This window comes from Colobus angolensis, unplaced genomic scaffold, assembly GCF_000951035.1.
Source record: "Colobus angolensis palliatus isolate OR3802 unplaced genomic scaffold, Cang.pa_1.0 Scaffold247, whole genome shotgun sequence".
In the NCBI taxonomy this organism is placed as follows: domain Eukaryota; kingdom Metazoa; phylum Chordata; class Mammalia; order Primates; family Cercopithecidae; genus Colobus; species Colobus angolensis.
In genome coordinates, this window is record NW_012115677.1 from 1,857,885 (window position 1) to 1,884,970 (window position 27,086).

General features: G+C 39.3%; 1 protein-coding gene and 2 pseudogenes across 3 annotated transcripts in view; 2 read left to right on the top strand and 1 right to left on the bottom strand.

The window, feature by feature from the left end:
- DCAF17 (DDB1 and CUL4 associated factor 17) overlaps positions 1 to 13,227 on the top strand; it is a 49,183-nt gene extending 35,956 nt beyond the window's left edge. Inside the window, exons 10-14 of one of the 2 annotated variants that reach the window (XM_011945928.1) lie at positions 3,938 to 4,047; positions 7,738 to 7,828; positions 8,865 to 8,948; positions 10,901 to 11,056; positions 11,828 to 13,227. In XM_011945928.1, coding sequence (XP_011801318.1) covers positions 3,938 to 4,047; positions 7,738 to 7,828; positions 8,865 to 8,948; positions 10,901 to 11,056; positions 11,828 to 11,968 — 582 coding nt within the window. In that variant the 3' untranslated portion in view covers positions 11,969 to 13,227. The remainder of the gene's footprint in view (positions 1 to 3,937; positions 4,048 to 7,737; positions 7,829 to 8,864; positions 8,949 to 10,900; positions 11,057 to 11,827) is intronic. The other variant, XM_011945929.1, reaches the window with a different exon arrangement.
- LOC105514526 lies at positions 4,488 to 4,966 on the bottom strand (annotated as a pseudogene). The gene has a single exon (XR_001002194.1). The product of XR_001002194.1 is annotated as a 40S ribosomal protein S15a pseudogene (transcript).
- A 10,316-nt stretch (positions 13,228 to 23,543) lies between the features above and the next one.
- On the top strand, positions 23,544 to 23,798 carry LOC105514550 (annotated as a pseudogene).
- Positions 23,799 to 27,086: the final 3,288 nt, after the last annotated feature.

Consider the following 27,086-nt stretch of genomic DNA (forward strand, 5'->3'; position numbering starts at 1 on the left):
CCAGTATGGTCTCGATCTCCTGACCTCGTGATCCACCCGCCTTGGCCTCCCAAAGTGCTGGGATTACAGGCGTGAGCCACCACGCCCAGCCAACACTACTTTTATTTTATATTTATTTATTTAGAGACAGAGTCTCACTCTTGCCCAGCCTGGAGTGCAGTGGCACAATCAGAGCTCACTGCAACCTCAACCTCCTGGGCTCAGGTGATCCTCCCACCTCGGCCTCCCGAGTATCTGGGACTATAGGAGCGTACCACCATGCCTGGCTACTTTTTTGTTTTTTGTAGAGATGGGATCTCGCTATGTTTTCCAGGTTAGTCTCGAATTTCTGGCCTCAAATGATCCTCCCTTTTGATAGAGCAGAAGAATTTGCCTTTTTTTTTTTGAGGCAGGTTCAGCTTATGCTGACCTTGCTCAGTCAGTCACTGTTGGCTCCAGTGGCTTTCACCACGTTACAGATCACCTTTTACCACATTGCAGATCAGCATAGCCTTGGATCCATTTATCCACTTCCCTTGATGTCATGGCTGTCAGGGAACAATGTGTGTAGTGTCTTCTAGTTTTCTTTTGTAGGAGCATTGTTCCCTTCCATTTCCCCAAATACTTATTACATGGCAGCTCCTACTTGGCTGGGCCAAGTAGGAGCTGCCTCTTTTATAAAGGACTCTCTAAGGGCTGTTTTCCGCTGTGACAAGTCTTGGTTTGATTGGTCACCTCCCACCCAGTGAACATCATTCAGCTACCAGGACCTGTCACATCTCTTTTTCACTTAACTTTGGACCTAGTGAAATCCTGCACAGTTCACATTCTGGACATTTAACACATACTCTTTTTTATAAGAACTGATAGTACCTATTACTTCATACACAAACACACACACACGTACACATACAACTGGCCCTCTATATCCATGGGTTCCACATTTGTGGATTCAACTAACTATGGATTGGAAATATTCAGAAAAAAAAAAAGGATGGTACAAGGGATGATGTGCATAGATGCATAGATTGTATGCAAATACTGCACCATTTTATACAAGGTACTTGAGCATCCAGTGGGTTTTGGTATTTGTGAGGGGTCCTGGAAGCAATCCCCTATGGTTTCTGAGGAATTACTTTATATCTAAATAATGGACTTGAACCATGTATATCAAGCATGCTTGTCACACATTCTCCTTCTATAATAACGGATTATAACATTTATTCAAATCTATATTTCAGCATACTCTTAAAGAGCTGCCAAATTCAGGGGAAGCTTTTAGTCCTTTTCTAAACAATTTTATCACTGTGACATTGCCTTAATGATTTGTATACCTATTAACTCCCCACCTGTTAGTCAGAAGAGTAGATAACTAAAAAAACACATAAGCAGCCTAACTTAAGATTTCAGAAAATGTTTCATAGCTTTTTCTATTAAACTGAGCTTTAAAATCTAACATTTGAGCAAATAAAAACAATAGAAGCTGACAATAAACTGCCTAGTATTTCATGCAAAGATCTTTTTTTGCATGTTTTAATTAGATATTACAGTAAAGAGAACAATCTCCTAAAAAAAGATATGTATAGTATGTGCATATTTTGTATTAAACAAAGGAGCATCTGGAGCTAATACTGTCATGGACACATTAATTTCAGTGGTTACAATCAACATTTAATTACATTAATTTTCTTTTATGTAAAATGTAATAATACCACTATTTCTATTAGGTATAATTAGGATTCTTGTAGAAATTCTTGAAAAATTGAAACTCATTCATTGATTTGATACATAAAATGTATTACATTCCAAAAATTTAAAAATCATGAGGCCAGGCACGGTGGCTCACACCTGTAATTCCAGCACTTTGGGAGGCGTAGGCAGGCAGATCACTTGAGCCCAGGAGTTCAAGAGCAGCCTGGGCAACATGGTAAAACCCTGTCTCCACAGAAAATACAAAAATTAGCCAGGTGTGGTGGTGTGCACCTGTGGTCCCAGCTACTTGGAAGGCTGAGGTGAGAGAATTGATTGAGGCCAAGAGGTCAAGGCTGCAGTGAGCCGAGATCACACCACTGCATTCCAGCCTGTGCAACAGAGTGAGACCCTGTCTCAAAAACTAAAAAATAAAAATAAATCATGGCATACAAAGCACTTAGAATATAACCCCAGCCTACCTCTCCAGTCTCATGGCTGGATACTATACTTTTTAATTTAATTTTACCTGTTACTCATGTTTATATGCATACTGTATGGATTAACACCGCTATACTTTTGATTTTTTTGTTTGTTTTGTTTTGAGACATGGTTTCACTCTGTCGCCCAGGCTGGAGTGTAGTGGTATGATCTCGGCTTACTGCAACCTCCACCTCCTGGGTTCAAGCGATTCTCCTGCCTCAGCCTCTTGAGTAGCTGGGATTACAGGTGCACACCAGCATGCCCACTAATTTTTGTATTTTTAGTAAAGATGGGGTTTCATCTTGTTGGCCAGGCTAGTCTCGAACTCCTGACCTCAAGTGATCCGCCCGCCTCAGCCTTCCAAAGTGCTGGGATTACAGCCGTGAGCCACTGCCCCCGGCTGAGTAACACTTCTGTACATTTGATTTTGCTGTCTGTTATTTGTAGCTATTTTCTGCTTATCCTTTAAGGCTCATTTCAACCTTTTTTTAACTCAAAATTCTCTTCACTTGGCTATCTGGTGCATGGGTCAATTACATATTGGAGTACAGTGGCACAATCGTAGCTCACAATAACTGCCTTATTTTTTTTATTTATGTTTCTGCCTTCCCCTAGACTATAAACTTCTTGACAACAAAGATTGTTTAATTGATGTGAGGCATGAATGCCTAGTCTGATACCTAGAACACAGTAGCCTATCAATGTATGCTAATGGAATTTAAAAGCTTTAGTGTTTCAAAACTCATGAGTATCTAGTAGGAAATATGGCATCATTTCATTTTACATTAGAGAAATTAAATTAAATGACTTCTGTAAAGCCAGTGAAGTTAATATATCCAAGTTGGTATTCGTTCCCAGTGCTCCTAGATATAAGGTAAAACATTTGTGTACACATGTGATAACATATCAAATGGGTTTTTTCTTTATTTTGATACCTAAATATACTACAGGGAAATCTCTTCTTGCCTTAAAAGCTAAGCAGTATTAGATCATTTCCTCAGATATTAGAATTCAACATTTGACTTATCCAAGATTCTGTGACCCATGTCTGAGACTTTAGGTTTGTTTACATGTTCATTTTTTTGTTATCTGCTCTTCTGATTGAAAGATAGTTGGGGATAGGAAAGAGAGGAAGAAGTTGTGGAGAACTGCATGTGCATGATTATGGCAGAGTTATATAATGGAAAGTCCATGGATTTTGAGTCAGATCTGCTGTTTAGTAGGTTCAAAATATTGGACAAGGTCAGGTGCAGTGGCTCACGCATGTAGTCCTAGCACTTTAAAAGGCTGAGGTGAGAGGATCACTTGAGGCCAAGAGTTTGATACCAGCCTGGGCAGTATAGCAAGACTCTATCTCTATTTAAACACACACACACACACACACACAAACCAAAAAAAATTGGACAAATGATTTATTCTCTTTGTGTATCAGTTTTCAGTACTTCCTTTGAGTGTTATTATTAAACGAAGCAGTGACTATAAAGCATTGAATGCGGTTCCTGACACAAAGTAGATGCTTGAGATATGGTATCTCTTGTGTTATTACATCTGTTTGTGAGATATAGGGTATGTTACAGAGCAAATCCATGACATTTCTGAATTTAAATGTTCAGAATTTCTCAAATTTGCATGTCATCATTTGGCCCTCAAATATATTCCACTTGAACTGGTTAATGTTTTTTCTTCCTTGTACCTTTGACCTACTGATCTATCACTTGGGTTCGATTTTTAAAATCATTTGATTTTCCCTTAATCTTTGTCTTTAATATTTTTTTTCCAACTTCAGGCAAAAAACGGGATCCAGGAAATGGATTGTTGTTCTCTAGAATCTGACTGGATCTATTTCCATCCTGATGCTTCTGGTAGAATAATACATGTTGGCCCAAATCAAGTCAAGTGAGTAATCTCATTAGCACTTGAAAGTTAAGAGCAGCTTTTGGTAGCATTTATTGGCATCTTTATTTTTGCCAGCAAACTAGTGAGCCAATTAATGGAAATAATTAGCTTGTTGAGTGCTTCCTCAGAGACTGGTATATAGAAAACCTGAATTTATTCTTTCAGCCTCAACATTACTGTTTGTAAGTATTAAATTTGAAAAAGTTATTTGATGGATGATATGCGAGTAAAAGGTAATTACAGACTGGCCCTTTCTCATCAGGTCTTAATTCTCTAGGGTTAATAAGAAAGAAAAGTATTTGTCTTTGTTCTGAAGACAGCCTAGACACAGGAAAGGAAGTGGATTGTTTGAAGTAAATCTTGTTTTATTTTGATTGGTTTAAGGGCACACACATCTCTCACAAACTGACCTCTCCTTTCCTTTTTTTTTTTTTTTTTCCATGAGGCATTTTATTTGTAAATGTATGTATTACATCCCTAGAACAAGAATCCCAGGATTTTCCCTCCTGTGTGTGTTCGTCTTGCTTCTTCATGGTCCATGATGCCAGCTGAGGTTGTCAGTACAATGAAACCAAACTGGCGGGATGAAAGCAGGTTATTCTGCCAGTTTTATAGATCTTTGAGTTGCACTCAAATCTGGGGCTGATCACTCCACACTTGTTTAGCCTGCCTGTAAGGTTCACAACAATTTTCCCAGCTCTGTGGTCATCAATGATTTCAAATTCGCCAATGTAACCATGCTTCATCATCACAGTGAGAAACTGGACGATGACTTTGGAGCACGGCCTAATAAGCACCTGGCGTTTGCCTCTCTTTTCGGCATTGGTGATGCTCTTGAGAGCATCAGCCAGGACATTCATGCGCACCATTGTGGCAGTGCGGAAAGATGGCGGAAAGAGAACGGGAGGGGAGAGCGCACGGAGTTCCTCTCCTTTCCTTAAACACTTTTCATTTGGCATCCCTGACACCACAGTTCTGAATATTTTCCTCTTTCATCTATCTTTTTTAGTATGCTTTTGTGCTCTTCCTCCTCTACCCAGACTTTAATTATTGGATGTCCATAGTTGGGTCTTAGGCCCTCTTCTCTTAATCTGCTTGATTCTGTTTATTCCTTTGGCTTCAAGATCATGTATACATGAGAACTCCAAAATGTATATACTAACCCCAACCTCTCATCTAAGCTCATTCCAGAAATCTTGAATCATTCCTGATAATTTCTTACCAATTTGTCTTTCATCAGTATACATACATTTAAACACTTAGAGGCATTCTCTTTCTCTCATACATACACACCATATATCCTCTCAATCCAGTTTATTTTGCTACAAAATATTTCTTTTTTTTTTTTTTTTTTGAGACGGAGTCTTGCTCTGTCGCCCGGGCTGGAGTGCAGTGGCCGGATCTCAGCTCACTGCAAGCTCCGCCTCCCGGGTTTACGCCATTCTCCTGCGTCAGCCTCCGGAGTAGCTGGGACTACAGGCGCCCACCACCTCGCCCGGCTAGTTTTTTGTATTTTTAGTAGAGACGGGGTTTCACCGTGTTAGCCAGGATGGTCTCGATCTCCTGACCTCGTGATCCGCCCGTCTCGGCCTCCCAAAGTGCTGGGATTACAGGCTTGAGCCACCGCGCCCGGCCCAAAATATTTCTTAAATCTGCCTATTTCTGCCCTTGGCCACTGTCATCATCTTGATCAGGTCACTGTCATCACTAGCCTAGGTTACAATAATAGCCCACTCCAGGGCTCCAGGATCCACTCTTGCACTAAGTCAGTTTTCTTCTCAGCAGCTAGCATGATTTTTAAGAACATGAAGAAATACAAAAACCTATGCAAGTGAATTCAAATGCTTTAACCTTTTTATGGCTTTTCATTGCTCTTAGGATAAAAATCAACATAGATAGCATGGTCCGAAAGACCCTCCTCCCTCTCAGTTTACTCTAGTCATGCTGTCTTTTCAGAAAATAGAGGGCATGTTCCCTCTGTTTGGAGTCTGTTTCCCCTACCAACACTTCTGCCTGATTTCTATTCATATTTTATGGCCCAGCTTCAATGTCACTTTTCCACAGACCTTCCGTGATGCCCCTTGTCATATTTGCTTGCCCATGATATTTTCATTTTACCCATGGTGTCATCTTCCTTTGTGGCACTTAGGACAACTTAAATAAATTATTTTTGTGATCTTCTGCTTAAATACCTTATTTGGTATCATAAACTCTGATGACAGGGAAGTGGTCTGTTTTGCTGACACCTATAACCCCAGCACTAAGCATAGTCCTTAGCACAGAGTAGATACTCAGTATTTGTTGAATAAGAAGAGAAGGGGCTGGGCATGGTAGTTTAGGTCTATCATCCTGCACTTTGGGAGGCCGAAGCAGGAGGATCCCCTGAAACCAGGAGTTTGAGACCAGCCTGGGCAACATAGTGAGACTTCGTCTCTACAAAAAATTTAAATAAAAAATAGCCAGGCATGATGGTGGGCACCTGTGATCCTAGCACCTCAGGAGGCTGGGGCAGGAGGATCAGCTGAGCCCAGGAGTTCGAGGCTGCAGTGAGCTATGATTGTAGCACTGTACTCCAGCCTGGGTAATGGAGTAAGACCCTGTCTCTAAAAAAATAAAACATAAAAAAGGGAAGTGTCTGCCTTTATTTTTTATGCTTCATGGTAATCAGTCTACCCCTCTGGATCTATTACTCATATAATGAAGATGAAAGGATTTAATGAAATAAGATTATTAATTTTTACACATCTTAATCTGTGGTTCCGCTTCAGTAAGCCTTACTTTTAATGTTTGTTACCACCCATATTAGTTTGAACTTAAGAAAACAAGGCCCACAAAGAGTGTATGGCCTTTTGCCAGGTTTTAAAATATAAGCATTTAAAAATATTGCCTCTAAAAACACTAAGTGAGTAATTTAAATTATTATTTGATCTCTTGGTCTTCGGGAACTCTGAGGCCTCCAGCACTCTCTGGACACATAGCTGCTTCTCTCTGCTGTTCTTTTTTTCTGCATTTGAGACTTTGAGCTTGTAAAACATTGTGCTTTTGAAGCTTGTTAACGATGTAAACAGATTTCTGTGGATGGTAAGCAAATAGGCTTGATCCATGACGCCATTTGCACTCAAAAAACCCAAATCTTTAAATATAACCAATCCTAAGAAAAAAAGAAGAGTATTTTCAGTTGTCATTTTTAAATATTATTCTATCATGAAAACTCGTGGTTTCTATTTAGGTATAGATTTCGTTGCTAATTGAATTTCTTTATAGTTAACCCTAAGTGTTGCTCATAGATATCTCATCCTACTTCAGAAATAAAAATGCAAATATCTGCTATAATTGTTAGAGCTGAAATGTTAGAGACCTGTTACAGCATAGCAGAAATAAGGTTCTTCAGAGTAACTTTTATTAAGCCAGTTTGGAAAATAGCTTAGGCCTGACCAAGCTGATCATTACCTACTTCAGTGGCACCTGTTGTCACAGTTCCCACAGTTTTCTGTTTAACAGAATCGCTGAATTTGAAGGAGTTCATGGACATTCAGTGATCACTTATTAGTACTGCAGAGTAATCAAGAGAACTACCTCAGTATTGTTACTATAATTTTTATTTGTTGAGTTTTATTTCAGTACCTAAACTTTGGCACTTTGATGGTGTTTTGAAGTCTTATGTTCTCAGAATCCTTTTTCCCTTCTCAGAGTTTTGAAGCTAACTGAAATAGAAAATAATAGTTTTCAGCATCAGATCTCTGAAGATTTTGTCATTTTGGCCAACAGGGAGAACAATAAAGTAAGTCAAGAGTACTTTAAAATCCTTTGTATATCATTGTCTTTCTGTAGAAGACTATAATATGCTAATATATTTGCCTTTGAGTGTAGCGGAAAACAACAGCACAGCCCTATAAAAGTCTGTTCATTTTGTCTACATGGGTAGCCAGTTTTAGCCCCATGTACATTTGAGATTTAAAGAAAGTTGACTATATTGAGTTTCTCTTTTGCTTATTTCTGTTTCTTTTCTGAGTTTCCTTTTAAGTTTTTATTGATGAATTATCAACCTTTGAGTCTAATTAATTGTGCAAACAAATTTAATTGGGGTAATATATAAATCTTTAAAAATCACATACCATACTTTAACTCCAGATGGTACTTTTCTTTTAGTGTATAAATTAAGACCACAAAGAAAATTACGGGGAGGGAAGTTTCTAAAACAGATCTACTTTTTATTTGCTGTACTGTATACTAAGGCAAAAGTCAGGTAAATGAGGCAGCTAATCTATAATCTTTTAAATAATTTTTTTTTTTGCCCATTCTGGCATTTTAGCCATTAAAAACTTGAATAAAGTATTTTTGAGCCGGGCATAGTGGCTCACACCTGTAATCCCAGCACTTTGAAAGGCCAAGTCAGACAAATTGCTTGAGTTCAGGCTTTCGAGACCAGCCTGGGTGACATAGTGTAACCCTGTCTCTACAAAAAGTAGAAAATTAACCAGGCATGGTGGTACATGCCTGTAGTCCCAGCTACTTGGGAGGCTGAGCTGGGAGGATCGCTTGAGCCTGGGAGGCAGAGGATGCAGTGAACCAAGATTGTACCACTGCAGTGAGGCAAAATCGCACCACTGCACTCCAGCCTAGGCAACAGAATGAGACCTTATGTCAAAATACGAAACAGAGGATCAGAAATCTGGTTCAGAATTTTCTCAGTTGAGGAAATAATTGTGGATGCGGGAGAAGGGTTGGTAAGTTTTACCAAATTTGTTAATACAATTTTACTTTTGACTGCATGTAATAGAACTTGTCATATCTTTTTATTTCTTTCCATATGATAGAATGAAAATGTACTCACTGTTACAGCTTCTGGACGGGTGGTAAAAAAAAGTTTTAACCTTCTGGATGATGACCCAGAACAAGAGGTATTGCTTTGGCCAGAGATGACAAACCAAACCAGTGTGTACTTGCATTGTGAATTTCATATTACTATTTCCCCATACCCTGGGGTAGAGGTTGGGGCTGAGGGGTTCCAGGCAGGCCAGTTGGTTGGGGTTGTGCGTGCTATTTCAACCAGTGCAACCCCACCATCCTCTCTTTTCATATTGTAATTATTCTTAAAGTTTTATTTGCAGAAAAGTTCACAGGACCAAAATAATTTGAAAACACTATTAGCTTATTGTTTTGTTTTGTTTTGTTTCGTTGATGTGTATATTTTCTAGGGAGCTCTCTTAAGGGAAAATTCTTGAGTTATATCCTGATGACTATATGGTTTTTGCCTTATTTTTTACTTGCTAGACTTGAATATGTTTGTTAATGTCCATAGGTCAGAGGAAGAGGATGTGAGGGTGTGATAAATCAGTTCAGCCCTTGTCTTCAAGTTGGCTTTATGAGTCACTGAGCTAATGCATTTTTATCCCCTTCCTTTAAAGAGGCATTGGAGGTATTTATGAAATCAACTGAGTGATCATGCCTTAAATATATAAACCGTTGCATAAATTCTAAATCCATTTAGACTATCTAACTATATTATTTGCATGACCGTTTTTAGTTAGAAACATTAGAGTGGCCTTCTAAGGACAGTTTTTGAACTTCTTTTAAAATAGGTTGGAGGTGACCCAGTATGTAGCAGTTCTCAAAAAAACACACTAAAAATTATTATTTTGGACCATACACACCTATTGAGAACAAAGAAGAAAGCAACATACTCTGCATATAAAACCGTATTCCAGAAAGATGTACTAAAATTTCCAAAAGGTTGTGTAATTCTTTCGGGGGGAGAGGTCGTAGCAAAACGAGAGATGCTCTATATCATGAGATTAAAAAACAAAATATTTTAGCCTGTAAAGGAAAAGTTTGAAGAAATTGTGACTAAAGTCTATAAAATCACGGACACCAAAGCAAGAAGTCACCCTTTGAAGTCTGACCATGGTAAGGTGAAGGCAGAAAGGAAATAACATAGAAGTACATTTTAATAATCAAAGGTAATAAATCCATATAAATTTTTATGTCTTAAGGTGGCAAAGGCAGAAAATGTCAGTGTATTAGAGAGCAGTTGACCAAACATAGGTGAAGAATTAGTGCATAGTGATTAAGAGAAACATGCTATGCCTGTCTTTAAAGTTGATGCCAGGCATTCAGCCAAGATGTACCTTCCTGTGATCCATTCCTGGATGGTTGGGCACTGATCTGCTTTCCCTACAAGGTTTTTGAAATCTTGGGTTTTCTTCTTTGAGACACAGTTCTGGGATTTTTCTCTCTGTACCATAGCTAATCCTTTTGTCCCAGTCCTGTTCTGTGGGTTGGATTTCATTTCCTAGTATTCTCCCTCAAGAATAAGCAGCCATTTTTGCTTTTTTTAAAAAACCAAAAGGATTTTTTTTAAAGGTGGTAAAAAGTCATAAATAGTGTATGATGGGTTATCCATCCTTCTAGAAATGACTATGTTTTTCTGGTGTGAGAACTTTGAGAGCTCAGTGAGCAGTCTTCAGGTTTCAGAACTGAGCTTCATGTGTTTAGTCCTGTCCAGGAATCAGCAAACACACTTGTGAGAGGCAGCAGTTGAATACTCTTTTAAATTTAGAGAAGCTCTGATTTGCTGTCACCGTAGAGAATTTCAGTTATACTTTGAGATCTGCATAGACTTGGTTTTGTTTATCAGATCTGTAGGATACTGCTTAACTCTTGAAAATCTTGGAGCTGATGTTTTACTAGGCATATAAATCGATACATTTCTACCTATTATTCTTCCCATTAATTCATTCTTCTGTCATATTTTTGTGAGTAATGGAATACTTAAACTATAAATGCAGAAATAAGCCTACCTGAATAACTGGATTTTGCCCCTTTCCCTCTATTTTATCTGTCTATCCCAAAGACTTTCAAAATTGTGGACTATGAAGATGAGTTAGATTTGCTTTCTGTGGTAGCTGTTACTCAAATCGACGCCGAAGGAAAAGCTCACCTGGATTTCCACTGTAATGAATATGGAACTTTACTTAAAAGCATTCCACTAGTGGAGTCATGGGATGTGGTAAGTAGAGTCCATGGAACACAAAGTTGTAAACCTTTTCTTTATAGGTGCCATTTATTAGAACAGATGTTACTGTGTTCATGTCAGTCCAGACTCACCTATGCCAATGACCACGTGAAAGAGGTTATTGTCCTATATACAGAACAAAAGAGTACTTCTTAAGCCTTCCTCCCCTGGGCACCAGTGGCCTTAAAGATAAAACTTCATGTGTTTTCCTGAGACTTATTGTCTCTTTCCTTACCCTAGTCTTTGATTTTCTTTCAATTAAAAATTTGGAAAAATTTTTTTAAATAAGAGAATATGGTAATAAATCCACACAGTTATTTAATAGAGACCATATCTAAGCATGTAGGATTCCCAGGTACTCTTGAATACATTTGTCTGATATTTCAACTATTATAGAATGTCAAAGTTATAAGGAACAATAGACACCATTTTATCCAGGTCTTGTTTTATCAGTGGAGAACCTGTGAAGTTTGGCAATTCATACATGATCACACAATAAGATAGATAGTAGCAGTGTTGGAAATAGAATCTGGGTATTTAGACTCCTGAGTCCAGAGTTCTTTTTATTCTCTGTATTTTGTAGAATGCCCTTTTTTGTTAATAATATGCATATCCACAAATAATGAAAAACCTCTTTCTAGCAACTATTTTCTTCTAAATATATATTTGAAGATCCCTAGCATAGGTACTGTGACATTTTAGTAACACAGTAGTGAATATGGCTGTGTGAAAAGGAGAATCCATATGATTGTATTTTTGTTACAGACATATAGCCATGAAGTCTACTTTGACAGAGACTTAGTGCTACACATAGAGCAGAAACCCAACAGAGTCTTCAGCTGCTATGTTTACCAGATGGTATGTAACACTGCAGAAGAAGAAGAAACCATAAACAGAAGCTGTTAAAAAGAGTGAGATAATTGTAACCTAAGAGACTTTTAGCCAAACACCCCAGCAGCTGTGTTCAATCCATTTTATTATCTGCATGGCACATTCTCCAATATTTTCCAAAAAAGTCTTGTGTTGACTTCAGATGACTATGACTTCTTTTTTAAACTCTTCCTATAAAAGATGGTGAGGACTTCATTTTTTGTAAAGGTTTTTTAGAATACTGTTCCAAGAAGTTTAGTGTTTTGCAGCTTTGAGCTAGGTGGTAATGCAAATATAAAATGCTGGGAAAAGAAAAGGACAGGTTAATTCCAATTGTTGAGGAGTAAGTCATTGATGGGATGGATCATTGATGGATTCTTAAAGGATGGTTTAGAATTTTGTTTGTTAAGGCTAGGAAAGACAGGGAGAGACAAAAGTAAACATGCAGAAAGAAACCACATAACCTCTATACCAAATTTTGCTTAAGGATGAGAAATGAGATGTGTTATGTGAGAACATTATTTTGAGCCCAAAATGTGTCATCACAGGTTTTTAAAATCTTATACATGTATTTATATGTGTTTTGTATTTGTATATGTAGTATCAGGAATTGGTTCTAGTTCCCAAATTATCTTTTCTGCCTTGGTTTTGTTCTCCTGGCTTGATGTTCACATTGAATAGTTGTGTTTCTATATAGACTAATGTAAAAGATTCCAAGCAAACCTTAAGTGAAATTTTTTTCTGATACGCATCCTGTTTAGCTTTTAATGTATCTAAGGATGTTCTCATCTCACCATTCTATTCATTTAGTGAGTTTTCTGATCTTGTTTAGGCAATATTTTCATACTTACTCAGTAAGATAAAGGTACCCTTGCCTGCACTAGTTCTGTTTCCTGTAGAAGGGTAGATAAGGTCCCAGGAGGAGTTCTTACTAGCTTGGGGGTTGCCTGATTCACCAGAGAAAATTTTTGGCTTACTTATGAAACAAGTATTATTTCTTCTTTGTTAGGAAAGATCTAAATATGATCCTTGAACTTTAATAATCATTCTTTAAAAAGTTAAAGGCAACCCAATTAAAGGGAGAAAATGTTTCTTTGTGCTTCCTGTTTGAGAAATTCAGTTGCTTCCATTTCGCATGTTCTGCACATTTATCTCTTTTAACCTCAAAAGAATAACTAGTAATAAGGAATTTATTACAGCAGCAACAATCATTGCTGATTCAAGTTTAAGGTTAAAATATGGAATTTTAGCTTGGATGATTTACATTAAAATCTTTCCATTTTTTTCTTCAGTTTTGGCTTGATGCCGTGTTAAGAATGATGTGAATTCTTCCCAGTTCTGCACTGGTGCTAGACATTGCCCCATACTTTCAATTAGACACTAGCTGTATCTAAATATTCCCACTCAGTAAACTTACATCTTGAAAAACAAGACCAGTAAGAGGACAGGGAAAGTACTAAAGAAAGGAACCAATGTTGTGTGAGTTTCAAAGCAGATGCAAGGCTGTGTAAAAGTAGAATGTTCATTCTCCATTTCCAAGGGTGTTTCAGAATAGGACGTCTTAAGACTTCAATCATGTCAGGGATTTTTTTTTTTTTTTTGAGACGGAGTCTTGCTCTGTTGCCCCGGCTGGAGTGCAGTGGCTTGATCTCACTGCAAGCTCCGCCTCCCGGGTTTACGCCATTCTCCCGCCTCAGCCTCCCGAGTAGCTGGGACTATAGGCGCCCGCCACCTCGCCCGGCTAGTTTTTGTTTTTGTATTTTTTAGTAGAGACGAGGTTTCACCATGTTAGCCAGGATGGTCTCGATCTCCTGACCTTGTGATCCGCCCACCTCGGCCTCCCAAAGTGCTGGGATTACAGGCTTAAGCCACCACGCCTGGCCAGAGATTTTTTTTTTTAGGCAATTATTGAGTTTCTCCTCCTTTAAGTCATCACCTTCCTTTTATGAAATGATAGTAAGGAACTCATCTACTCTGAAAGGCATTTGAGAAATATCTGAGACCCCTGGCTGCTTTTTTGCTGGGGGTAGAGGGTAGAATACTTCTCATCTAGATATAACTTACCACTAAGAAACCCCCAACATGTCACCACTGCCTAAATCTAACTAGACCAGGGTCCAGAGGCCATCCAGGCCAGGCAGGAAATGTGCCTCATGTGAAAGACAGTAAGGAGTTGTGGGCAGTGTAACAGGAGAGCTATGCCCCAACTAAAAGGAGCAGCTGCTACTGCTTAGTTTCAGCCAGTTGCAACAGTATGTGGGAATATAGGCTGCATGATTGTTAACAAGATAGGTGGTAAAAATATGCCAAAAGATACAGAAGATAGCAAAGACTGTGGGGAATTTGGATACCACACATAGCGAGAGACAATGAAGCATGCTTCCCAGCTTGCCAGAGTGTCACACAGCTGCTCATTCTGCCACCTGCCAGACATTAATGTCTTCCTGGCCTTCATAAACTCTCTCTTTACCTGACTTTTTAAATTCAAGACTCTAGCTACGTGCCCACCTACTTAACAGGTGCTAGTGACAGGTACAAAACGTTATGGGTAACAATTCTGAGTGTTTAATGCAAGCCCAGGTGAAGCAGGGTAGCTTCTATCAGGTGCAGACATTAAGCTGAAAAGAGGTATATTGTGCATTGCACTCCTGGATCTAAGTTTCTGTATTCTCAGAGCATCGATGCGGGAAGCTTATTGTTCCTTAATTTTTTACAATATTTATCACAACTCTGGGAGAAAACAAAACAAATCCTATCCTATTTACTGTTTGTGCTCCCTAGTGAGGAGATACTGCTCTGTTTAGACAAATTAAGGCACTACACATTCTTCCACCAATTGAAAGTTTTGTGTCTTACAATTCTTTTTTTTAATAATACATTTATTGAGTACTTTCTATCTAGTAGTCATTGTGATACAGTATAAGTAAAATAGGTTGTCTCATTTAATATTCAAAATAACCACATGAAGTATGAACTGCCATTGTCTTTCCCCTTTGTGCAAATGAGGAAAGTGAGGCTTACAGAAGAATTGGCCCAGGGTCCCACAACTAATAAGTGCAGAAGTGGGAAACAGAACCAGATTTGTTCGGCATAAACTTGTGCCAAATTTCCTGCAAAGCTCTCAAAAGGCAATGCATGTTATTTTATCCCATATATAGCATACCAACAACTATAATACTGGGTATATAGGAAAATGCTTAATAATTGTTTTTTACTGATTATTCAATGTCTAAATTTTGAACAAATTTGGGTAAGATACAAGTCACACATAAATTGACAGAAAATACAGTTCTTCATTCAGTGGTTAGCAGTCATTAAAAGGTACTTTCCCTTTGTGGTGACAATAAAATAAGTATTAGTAGTTAGTCTTCATATTATTTGGCTTCCTTATTAATAATTTTTATATTTTCTTCTCCTTCTTACCATATTCACATGTATCATCCATCTTTTAGAATCCCAGGGAGCTGATTTCTGGTCCCTATGTTGCTATCAAATCTGTATCTTGCAGAAAGAATAATTTATTTCAAACAAGGGACATACAATAGAACGATAAGACCTACTGAGGTCTTTTTCCCATCATTTTATTATGAAACATTTCAAACATACAGTAAAGTTGAAAGAGTTTTATAGTAAATACTGAAATACTGACCACAGGGATTCTACATCTTACTCTACTTGTTTTATTATTTTCCTATCCAGCATACTTTTTGATGGATTTCAAAATAAATTGCAGTTGCTGATACACTTCCCCCTAGTACTTCAGCTGCATATTAACTAGAGTTTAGTATTTATTTAGTTTTTAATTTTTTATTTAAGATTTACCTGCAATAAAATGCCCAAATCTTAAGTATAAATTTACTGAGTTCTTGCAGACATATACACCTGTGTAACCCAAACCCTTTCCAAAATTTAGAACATTGCAATCATCTTCAGAAAGTTTCCTAAATCCCTCTCCCAGTCTATCCCCTCCCCACCCCTCAGGTATAACTACTGTTCTCATTCTTTTATATCAAAGGTTAAATTTACCTGTTCTAAAACTTCATGTAAGTGAAATCATACAAAATGTAATTCTTCTTTGACTTAGCATAGTGTTTCTGAGATTTATTTGTGTTGTTGCATGTGTCAGTGGTTCATTTCTTTTTATTGCTGAGTATTCTTTTGTATGAATATGTCACACAGTTTGTTTATCTTTCTGTTGATGGACACTGGGCTCTTTCTGCTTGCTTTTTACTGTTATGAATAAAGCTGCTATGAACATTCTTAGACAATTCTTTTGTGAACACATGTCTTTATTTCTCTTGGGTAAATATCTGGGGATGGAATTTTATAGTCCTTGGGTAGGTGTATATTTAGTTTAATAAGAAACTGCCAGGCCTTTTCCCCAAAGGATTGTACGATTTTACATGCCTGCAACAATGTAGGAGACTTCCACTTGCTCCACACATTCTCTAACATTTGTGGTTGTTAGTCTTCTTTATCTTAGTATTTATGCTGGGTGTGTAATCATTTCTAGTTGATAACTCAGATTGTTTCTACTTGTGGTTAGCAACCCTCTTGTCAACTTGACCTCCTTCCTTCCCCAGGAACTGCTGAAAACATTCTTTGTGATAATAGTTAAGATACCCCAAAACTCAACTTGAATTATTCTTTCTCAAACATGGGATACATTGCTCATCAAAGAACCCTGATTCCTTTAATGGAGATTATAGTTGGGAACAACCTGGGTTCTAAGGGCATGTGTTCCACCATTTCACATGACCTACTGGAGCTGGACAAAATGGCACTGGAGAAGAAAAGAGGTCACAGCAATCATTGTAATACAAGCAGAAAGGTGACTTTTTTCTTTAAAAGTTATGAGTTCATGTTATGAACATGATAACAGGTGAAATCAGTTGATTTTTTTTTTCTCTAATATGACAGCATATTAAACAAGCTGTATCCTTTTCTCACTAACTGTAGTATTCTAGGCTGGATATGTTGTGATAGCAAATTAGTATATTCAAATTTTAGAGGTGCACAAAATTTCAGAAGTATTTATTTATTTATACTCTTTTTGACTCTCTATTCGTGTCTTAGAATTTGTGCCAAAGTTTGCAGATTCAGTTCCTTTCCTCATTATAACCTGAGTCCTATATAAGGGTAAAGGTGGGAAGAAAGGGGAGTCTCAGCCTCCTATATGGGCACATTAAAAAACACCATGCTCTGAACACTGGGCTCTCAGATAGAACCCACTGAGGTTAACAGACAATAGCAAGGAAAGGGAGGATTGAGATCAGCAAAAGCCTGTAAGATTTGTCTGATACTCTTCTTCAACTCTTTGTTTTCATGGATACAAGTGTTATTCCTGATTAGAGACAACATTGAATTTGAGTTTCATAAAGAATTTTGGCTACACTTTTTTTTCTCAGAATTAGAATAACCAACTTTGCAAAGGTGGTAAATCCAGTAAAAAGATGTCAGCAAATAAAATCAAATTATTACTTAGAATTATCAGAGATCTTTACATTTTCTTTATAGACTTATTGAGGTATAATTGACATGCAGTAAACTGCAGTTCTTTTTTTGAGACAGTCTCGCTATGTCGCCCAGGCTGGAGTGCAGTGGCGCAGTCTCAGCTCATTCCAGCCTCTGCCTCCCGGATTCAAGAGATTCTCATGCCTCAGCCTCCCAAGTAGCTGGGATGACGGTGTGCGCCATCATGCCCAGCTAATTTTTCTATTTCTAGTAGAGATGGGGTTTCACCATGTTGGCCAAGCTGGTCTCAAACTCCTGACCTCAAGTGATCCACCCACCTTGGCCTCCCAAAGTGCTGGGATTACAGGTGCCCAACCAAAATCTTCTGCCCTTTAAAAAAATATATATATATCTCTCTATATATAATATACGGAGAGAGAGAGAGAGAAAGTCTTACTATGTTATGTTTTCAAGGCTGTTCTCAGACTCCTGGGCTCAAGCAATTCTCTCACCTCGGTCTCCCAAAGTGCTGAGATTACAGGCGTGAGCCACCACACCTGGCCAAAGGCACAAATATTAACAGACTCAAATTATCTTCTTCCCAGGACTTAAAACCTTGAAGAAGCTCTGGGCATGTTGCCAGCCTCTCCCAATCTTATCTCAGTTCAGAAGGATCATATACTGAATAAAACTGTATCAAAAGTACTTCATATCTAATAAATTATGTCTAAAGTTAGTTAATACCTGCTCTGACCTAGTTAATGCCTTGAACCTATTTTAGTTCAATGTACTTTGAAACCTTGGATCACCTTGGAAGTGATGAAACTTCTAGTTAACAAAACTCATAAAGATAACAGTCGGTGAAAGTGACACTCTACCTGCCCAGATGATATGCATCTATAAATTGACCTCTTAAGTGAAATTTTCAAAAGAGAATTACTTACCAATAATTTAGCAATTTTTTTTTGCCATATAGCATTTACGAGCAAACGCTCTGTAACAATAAATGTTTTATGGCTCAAGTATTTTTTATTTTCTCTTTAAAGGGTATGTGCTCAAGCATACAGCCATTTTCGAATCCTATTCTAAACACCACTTGTGTTTTTGAAAAACACAAGCTCCAAAGGCACAGCTTTTCAAGTTTTACCTGTTACAAGACTAGTTAAAGCAACAAGTCTAGTTAAAGCATGTTAAAAGGATTGCATTTTAAAAGCCATTATAACACTTAATTTTCCTGTCTCTAATCTGTCTCCTTCTCTTTAAAGAGCAAAACCAGTGGGAATTAAAGGAATTCCCAATCCCTACCTCATCTAAAACCTCAGCTATTACACAACATCTGCTTGAAGATGTGCTGAATCCAATGTAGACTTGAAGAGGTCCTTCGGCCTTATTGTCACACCTAATAGAACATCCCAAATGTCCCATTCCCAGAGTTTGTCTTGGTCTGCCCTACCAGTTGGACTCACGATCCAGTAGTTTCCTGTTTCAATTTCCGTAGAAAGTCTTGAGTGCCTCTGCCCCTCTGGAGTGATCATAGAATTTATTGTCCAAACCCAGACACTTTTGAAAGTGAAAGGAGATACCAATAATCATTATGTCTGGACAACAGGCACAAACCAAGCCTATTCTGATCAAAAGGGAACATATGGTCACCCTAGCTAGAGCTAATAAAAGTAACCAGGAAATCGTAAATCTGCCCATTTACAGATTATTATTTCTTTTCAATCTGGTATGCCAGACTTCCCATAATCAGTCAAGGGGGTAATGGACATAGTTCATTGAAACAATTTTCCATTTTTATCTACAAACCATTTACAGTCTCCTCTGCCAAGGGTGGTCCTATTGCTGCCCTGGTATTCCAGGATCATATTTTCTCCTGCAGTGCATTTGTGTTTCCCTCAAATTAACCTAGTCTTTAAGGTCTGGGGTCTTTGTGTTAGTCTCATTTCTGACACCAATTTGTATTGTCAAACAGGAAAGTGATATAAAGTAATACAAAAACACTAACAGAGGATGGGAAACATTTCTGTAATAGAAAAGTATATGAAATGTACAGAGATGATCCCAAAAATGACGGAACAACACAGCATGCTGGAGGCACAGGGTTTACAAATTCTCACAAGGTTATATAGCTGATGATGTTACCCGTTATGCAGAGCGATGTTCATCCAGGCATGAGCTACTCAATTTTGCTCTGTTACAGGGAATTTTATACTTTCCTGGTTCTAGAGACTCTAAGTGCCACCTGTTCACCAGGTACAACTAGTACAAAGCAGTCTCAGCACATGCCTCAGTTTTTACTGTGAGACTACATAAGATGAAGTCTAATTTCCTAGTTTTTTCTTGTTTGGTTTTTTCAGATGGAGTCTCGCTCTGTCACCCAGGCTATACTGCAATGGCACGATCTTAGCTCACTGCAAGCTCCACCTCCCAGGTTCACACCATTCTCCTGCCTCAGCCTCCTGAGTAGCTGGGACTACAAGCGCCCGCCACCATGCCCAGCTAATTTTTTTTATTTTTACTAGAGACGGGCTTTCACCATGTTAGCCAGGATGGTCTCGATCTCCTGACCTTGTGATCCGCCCGTCTCGGTCTCCCAAAGTGCTGGGATTACAGGCGTGAGCCACCCGCGCCCGACCCTAATTTCCTAGATTTAATATCCCTTAGCAGGCCTAGACTTCCCCATACCTGTCTGGAGTCCATTTATACGAGTCCAGTGTTGCCAGGTCTTGCAATTTTTTTAATGGTAGAAATCTTGATTTATGTTAAATGTTCAAATTTTTAAATGACAGCCCTTAATTAGAATATTAAAATATTGCACAAGCCAAACAAAATTAATCTGCAAGCTTCTCTCCAGCATACTCATGGGCTGTATACCTAGCAAGGGCCAAGTGTGTTTATTTCTAAACCTCTTTTTGCCAGTTATGTGTGTTATTATAATTATATATTTATAACTTTACCCATGAAATGTGATTAAAAATTTGCTTTTTATTTTAAAAAGATTGAGTACTTTGGAAAGACTCGCTAAAATTGGGTCACTAGAAATTGCTGTCAAATGCCGTGTGTTCAAAATAGTTGTAAAAGATTGAGAGATGTCTTAGCTTAGGTTCCCCCAAAAGGAGACCCTGAGGCAAAAGCTTTCATGCTACCTCCTTGGTAAGGAGTGAAATCTCAGAGAGCAAAAATGGGGGATAAGCAGAGTGAAGCAGATCCAGAAGGAAACACAATATGAGGATGTAACATCAAGCTGGCCACCAATAAGTGCAATGAAATGCTAAATGTCATGGTCACACCTCTGAGAAACCACATAAACCACACCTCCAAACAGTATGTGTGAGATGGGTTGGGAAGAATTTATGATTCCTCAGCTCTTACCTGCCACTCCTCAAAGATTCACCCCAGAACGTAATCTCTCCTGAATTTTCAGATTGCCCAAGGCAGAATTCACCTTGACATCAGTGGACAGGCAGCAAGGAGGACTCAGAGCAACATGACGTACATGAAGTACTATTGGCTTGGCAGTTCTTGCCAGCCGGAAGTTCAGAGTCCACACAGAACAGTCTTGCTAGCAGTGGCTGGAACAAGAGAATAGTGAGACCAAGAAGATTGGAATCAATGCAAGCTGTCTGATAAAAGAGGTAAATGAAAAAAAACTTGGATCCTGGACTCAGATTTCTTCATATATGTCTTTGAGTTCTGATCCACTGTAAGAATAACAATTCTTAGGCCGGGCGCGGTGGCTCAAGCCTGTAATCCCAGCACTTTGGGAGTCCGAGACCGGCGGATCACAAGGTCAGGAAATCGAGACCATCCTGGCTAACACGGTGAAACCCCGTCTCTACTAAAAATACAAAAACCTAGCCAGGCGAGGTGGCGGGCGCCTGTAGTCCCAGCTACTCCGGAGGCTGACGCAGGAGAATGGCGTAAACCCGGGAGGCGGAGCTTGCAGTGAGCTGAGATCCGGCCACTGCACTCCAGCCCAGGCAACAGAGCAAGGCTCCGTCTCAAAAAAAAAAAAAAAGAATAACAATTCTTGAGGCCGGGCGCAGTGGCTCACGCCTGCAACCCCAACACTTTGGGAGGCCAAGGTGGGAGGATCACGAGGTCAGGAGTTTGAGACCAGCTGGGCCAACACAGTGAAACCCTGTCTCTACTAAAAATACAAAAATTATCTGGGCATGGTGGCACGTTCCTGTAGTCCCAGCTACCCAGGAGGCTGAGGCAGGAGAATCTCTTGAATTCGGGAGGTGGACGTTGCAGTGAGCTGAGATCACGCCACTGTACTCCAGCTTGGGCAACAGAGTGAAACTTCGTCTCAAAAAAAAGAAAAAGAAAAAAAGAAGACACAGAATATGTAACGTGAATGAGAGAAGGCCTCTGGCAGCACTGCAATCCACTGTCTCTCCCAATAGGGCATAACACGGATGAGGAACACACAGATGCAGCTGGAATTGTGCTGAAAGAGCTCAAGAGGCAACGTTCTTTGGATGTTTTTCACCTCCTGGTGGCCGTGGATGGAATCAATGCTCTTTGGGGAAGGACCGCTCTGAAAAGAGAAGATAAATGCCCGATTGTCCCAGAGGAATTAGCACTTGTTTCACAAGCTGAGGAAAATGATGAAAAACGACTGTCATGGAGGTGCCATTGTGTTGACTTTGAGCCAGACTGGGTCTCTCTTTAAGCCCCGGAAAGCGTATCTGCTCCAGGAGTTGCTGGGAAAGGACGGATTTGATGCCCTGGATCCCTTTATTCCCATCCTAGTTTCCATCTATAAGCCAAAGAAATTCGAAAGTTGTATTCAGTATTATTTGGAAAACAATTGGCTTCAACCTGAGAAAGCTCATACAGAAGAAGGGAAAAAAGAGCTGCTGTTCTTAAGTAACGCTAACCCCTTGCTGCTGGAGCGGCACTGTGCCTACCTCTAAGCCACAATCACAACATGCGAAGAAGACAATGGACATCTGCTTTAGACTGGACCCAATGAGATGAGGAAGTCCGGCAGTACACAGGAAGAGGAGCCAGGGCCTTGTACCTACGGGGGATTGGACAGGACTGCAGTTGGCGCTGGACCTGCATTAAAATGGGTTTCACTGTGAACACGTGACAAGATACTGCCTTGTTCCAGAAACATATCAGTTTATTGGATGTGGTTTTTCACATTTAAGATAATTATGGCTCATTTCCTAAAAAATAAAGTATCTTTCTAAAAAAAAATTCTGCTGAGGCAAGCAGATCACAAGGTCAGGAGTTTGAGACCAGGCTGGCCAATATGGTGAAACCCTGTCTCTACTAAAAATACAAAAATTAGCCAGGCATGGTGGCACGCCTGTAGTCCCAGTGACTCAGAAGGCTAAGGCAGGAGAATCGCTTGAGCCTAGGAGGCAGTGAGCCAAGATCGCACCACTGCACTCCAGCCTGGGCAACAGAGCGAGATTCTATCTCAAAAAAAAATTTTAAAAGGCGAGGCGCGGTGGCTCACGCCTGTAATCCCAGCACTTTGAGAGGCCGAGGCGGGCGGATCACAAGGTTAGGAGTTTAAGACCAGCCTGGCCAATATGGTGAAACCCCCGTCTCTACTAAAAAGTTACAAAAATTAGGTGGGTGTGGTGACAGGCGCCTATAGTCCCAGCTACTTAGGAGGCTGAGGCAGGAGAATGGCTTGAACCTGGGAGGCGGAGGTTGCAGTGAGGCGAGTTTGTGCCACCGTATTCCAACCTGGGCAATATAGCAAGCAAGGCGAGGCGCGGTGGCTCACGCCTGTAATCCCAGCACTTTGAGAGGCCGAGGCGGGCGGATCACAAGGTTAGGAGTTTAAGACCAGCCTGGCCAATATGGTGAAACCCCCGTCTCTACTAAAAAGTTACAAAAATTAGGTGGGTGTGGTGACAGGCGCCTATAGTCCCAGCTACTTAGGAGGCTGAGGCAAGAGAATGGCTTGAACCTGGGAGGCGGAGGTTGCAGTGAGCCCAGATTGGGCCACCGCACTCCAGCCTGAGCGACAGAGCGAGACTCTGCCTTACTGCTTTTTTATAATATAATACCTTTATTGAGCTCTGATTCCTATACCATAAAATTCGCCCTTTCAGAGTGTACAATTCACGGAGGAAGTGGGGCTACTTGGAGTTGGCACAGGTTCTCTGCTCCTACCAGCTTCACCATGTAAAAGGTTTCCTTTAAGACCCCTCTGACGTCCGACCTGCAGCTGCTATACAAAGTACTCAGTGTTTCTGAAAGTACAACTTTCACAGCAGTCTTAAAGATTGCAGCAGAATAATTTAAAGTTCCTGCTGCAACAAGTGCAATTACTGCCAGTGATGGAATATAAATAAATTCTGCACAGACTGCTGGAAATGTTTTTCTAAAACATGGTTCAGAACTACAAAGTATGCCTAGAGATTATATTGGAAGGTAATATCTGTTACTTGAAACATACAATTACTTTTCAGAATAAATATTGCTAATTTTTTTAAAAAGTGTAGAATTCAGTGTTTTTTAGTATATTCACAAAGGTGTGCAACCATCATCACTATATAATTCCAGAACATTTTATAGCCCCAAAAGAAACCTTGTACACATTAGCAGTCACTCTCATGCCCCTCTCCCCACAACTTCTGGCAACCACTAATCTACTTTCTGTCTCCATGGATTTGCCTATTCTTGACATTTCACATAAATGAAATCACACAAAATGTGACCTGTTGTGTCTGGCTTCTGTCACTTAGCATAATGTTTTCAAAATGTCATCCATGCTGTAGCACGTATCAGAATTTCATTTTTTTCTGTCCAAATGATATTCTACTTTATGAATCTATCACATTTTGTGTGTATCACATCCATCCATCTGTTGATGGATATTGGATAATTTTCATATTTTAGCTATTATCAGTAATGCTATTGTAGGCCAGGCACAGTGGCTTATACCTGTAATCTCAGCACTTTGAGAGGCCAAGGCAGAAGGATCACTTGAGACCAGGAGTTCAAGACCAGACTGGACAATACAACAAGATGCTGTTTCTAAATAATAATACCACTGCTGTAAACATTTGTATACAAGTTTGTGTGTAGACATATGTTTTCAATTCTCCTGGGTAAATACTTAGGAGTGAAATTAATGGCCATTTGGTAACTATGTTTAACTTTTTGAGCAACGGCCAAACTGTTATACCATTTTACATTCCCAGCAGCAAGGTATGAAAGTTTCAATTCCTCCATATCCTACCAACACTTGTTCTTTTCCATTTTTTGATTATAGCTATCTTAGTTGGTATGAAGTGGTATTTCATTATGGTTTTGATTTGTATTTCCCTAATGGCTAAGGATTTTGAGCATCTTCTCATGTGTTGATTGGCTATTTGTATATCTTCTCTGGAGAAATATCTGCTCAAATCTGTGGCCAATTTTTAACGGGATGATCTTTTTGTTGTTGTAAGAATTTTTTTAATATACTCTGGATACAAACCTCTTATCAGATACGTAATTTGCAAATATTTTCTCTCATTTTGTGGGTTGTCTTTTTCTCAGTGGTGTTCTTTGAAGCACAAAAAGTTTTAATTTTGGTGAAGTCTGATTCATTTTTTTACTTTTGTTACTTATGTTTTTCATGTTATATTTAAGAAACAACCGTCTAAGTTCACAAAGACTTACTCCTATGTGTTCTTCTAAGAGTTTTCAGTTAGCTCTTACATTTACATTATTTTAATCTATAATCTTAGAACGAATGGAATTTAATGTTAACACTATTTACTTTCTTACTCCCTCCTTCTATTACACAGGAAACAAATGGTGTTTGATTCTAAGTGTATTCACTAATACAAGGCTGGAGACTGCCCCATGAGGGGTGAGCATGAGGGCCATAAGAGATATTGCTGGGAGCCCACTTTGAAACAGGAATTGGTGACAGAAGCAAGCCCCAGCCACTGGCCTCACTTAGAGCTGGAGGAACAAGATTTTATCCACTCCTAAGAGGAAGTAAGGGAGAAACACAAAGATACTGCCAACACACCAGTACAGGCTCACTGAGAGGGGCTATCTATTCTATCATCTTAAGTATATTTCCCCAACCTTCAGGTGGATATGGTTTTCATATGCTCCTACAGTAAGTGACTATACATTCTATGATACTATGAAATTAATACCTGTTATTTTATAAATGTTGACACTAATAGGTGACAGCAAAATAGTGACTATGTTAATAGCTTGTATGCGAGCAATTGTTAACCTTTTGTGCCTTTGAACCTATCAGAATTTCGTCAATGTGCTGTGATAAATATTCATTATTTTGAACTTAATAGACTACATACAAGTGTCTAAGAAGGCTTTTGAGTCATCACAGAGTAATAACCTCATCACAGAGTAGTAACTACTATAGTCATAACTACATTACAAAATAATAACTTCTATATTTAGACACAGTGACCTGTGTGTCTATTTCATGACTTTGATCACTGAACTCAGTACATCCTCTATCAGTGAAAAAAAAAAAAAAGAAACAGCAGTCAGTTGTGCTTTTAATTATGTAGGAATAAAACAAACAAAATGCATTTGATAACTATGCCTGCTAGAAGACATGTGTATTAGATAGGGAGATGTAGCTAGAAAGTAGAATTTCCACATCAGAGAATACTATGATTATATAGATTGATGAAGCAAAACTATTTTTGTCTGTGCTGATGTTACTTTAAAATTCTGTTGAATAAGAAATTCCATATTTAGGTGTGTTCAGAAGTGCATAGTCCCTGACAGTCATTCTGAGAATGTCATTTGGGTTATGGTACTGCAGTTAATGTGTTTAAATACCTAGAACATGTAATACTTGTCTTAGAAGTTTTGAGAAATATATTGGCGATTCAAAGAGAATCCACAGATTTATCAGGAAGGAGCAGAATTGGCACATAGTTCTTTTTAGCAGAACTGCCCAGACTCATGAAGGACTGTGAATGAACTACACTGCAGGATAGGGAAATGTCTTAATGCAGCAGCTATCCAAGATGTTTGAAGCAGCTGGAAATGCCCCACTTGGGACTGGACTGTTTCAGGATGTAACTGAGGACAGAAAACCTGGGGATCACAGTTCGATGGAGCTTCTTGGCCTCATGATCAGCATCACAAAGGAAGGAACCTGGTTTGAAATGGTTTTTGACAGCGTCGTTCCTAAGTTGGGCTGTATCTCAGGAAAGAGGTCTAGAGTTCTTCAAAGAACCTGGACAGGCACAGTGGCTCACGCCTGTAATCCCAGCAATGTGGGAGTCCGAGGCAGGTGGATCACTTGGGGTCAGGGAACCAACCTGGCCACAATGGTGAAACCCTGTCTCTACTAAAAATACAAAAAAATTAGCCTGGCATAGTGGCACACACCTGTAATCCCAGCTACTCGGGAGGCTGAGGCAGAAGAATTGCTTGAACCTGGGAGGCAGAGGTTGCAGTGAGCCAAGATGGTGCCACTGCACTCCAGCCTGGGCAACAGAGTGAGACTCTGTCTCAAAAAAAACAAAACAAAAAAACAAAGACCCAAGAATTACTGTGAACCACCATGTCCCAGTGTCACTTAGATATACTATAGCAGGGTACCTCAAAGTTAATTTGTCGTATGGTCACTGGCAAAGAAAGTACACACACACACACACACAAAAGTTCATTTGCAATTACAGAATTCAAGCTGGGCACGGTGGCTCAGGCCTGTAATCCCAGCACTTTTGGAGGC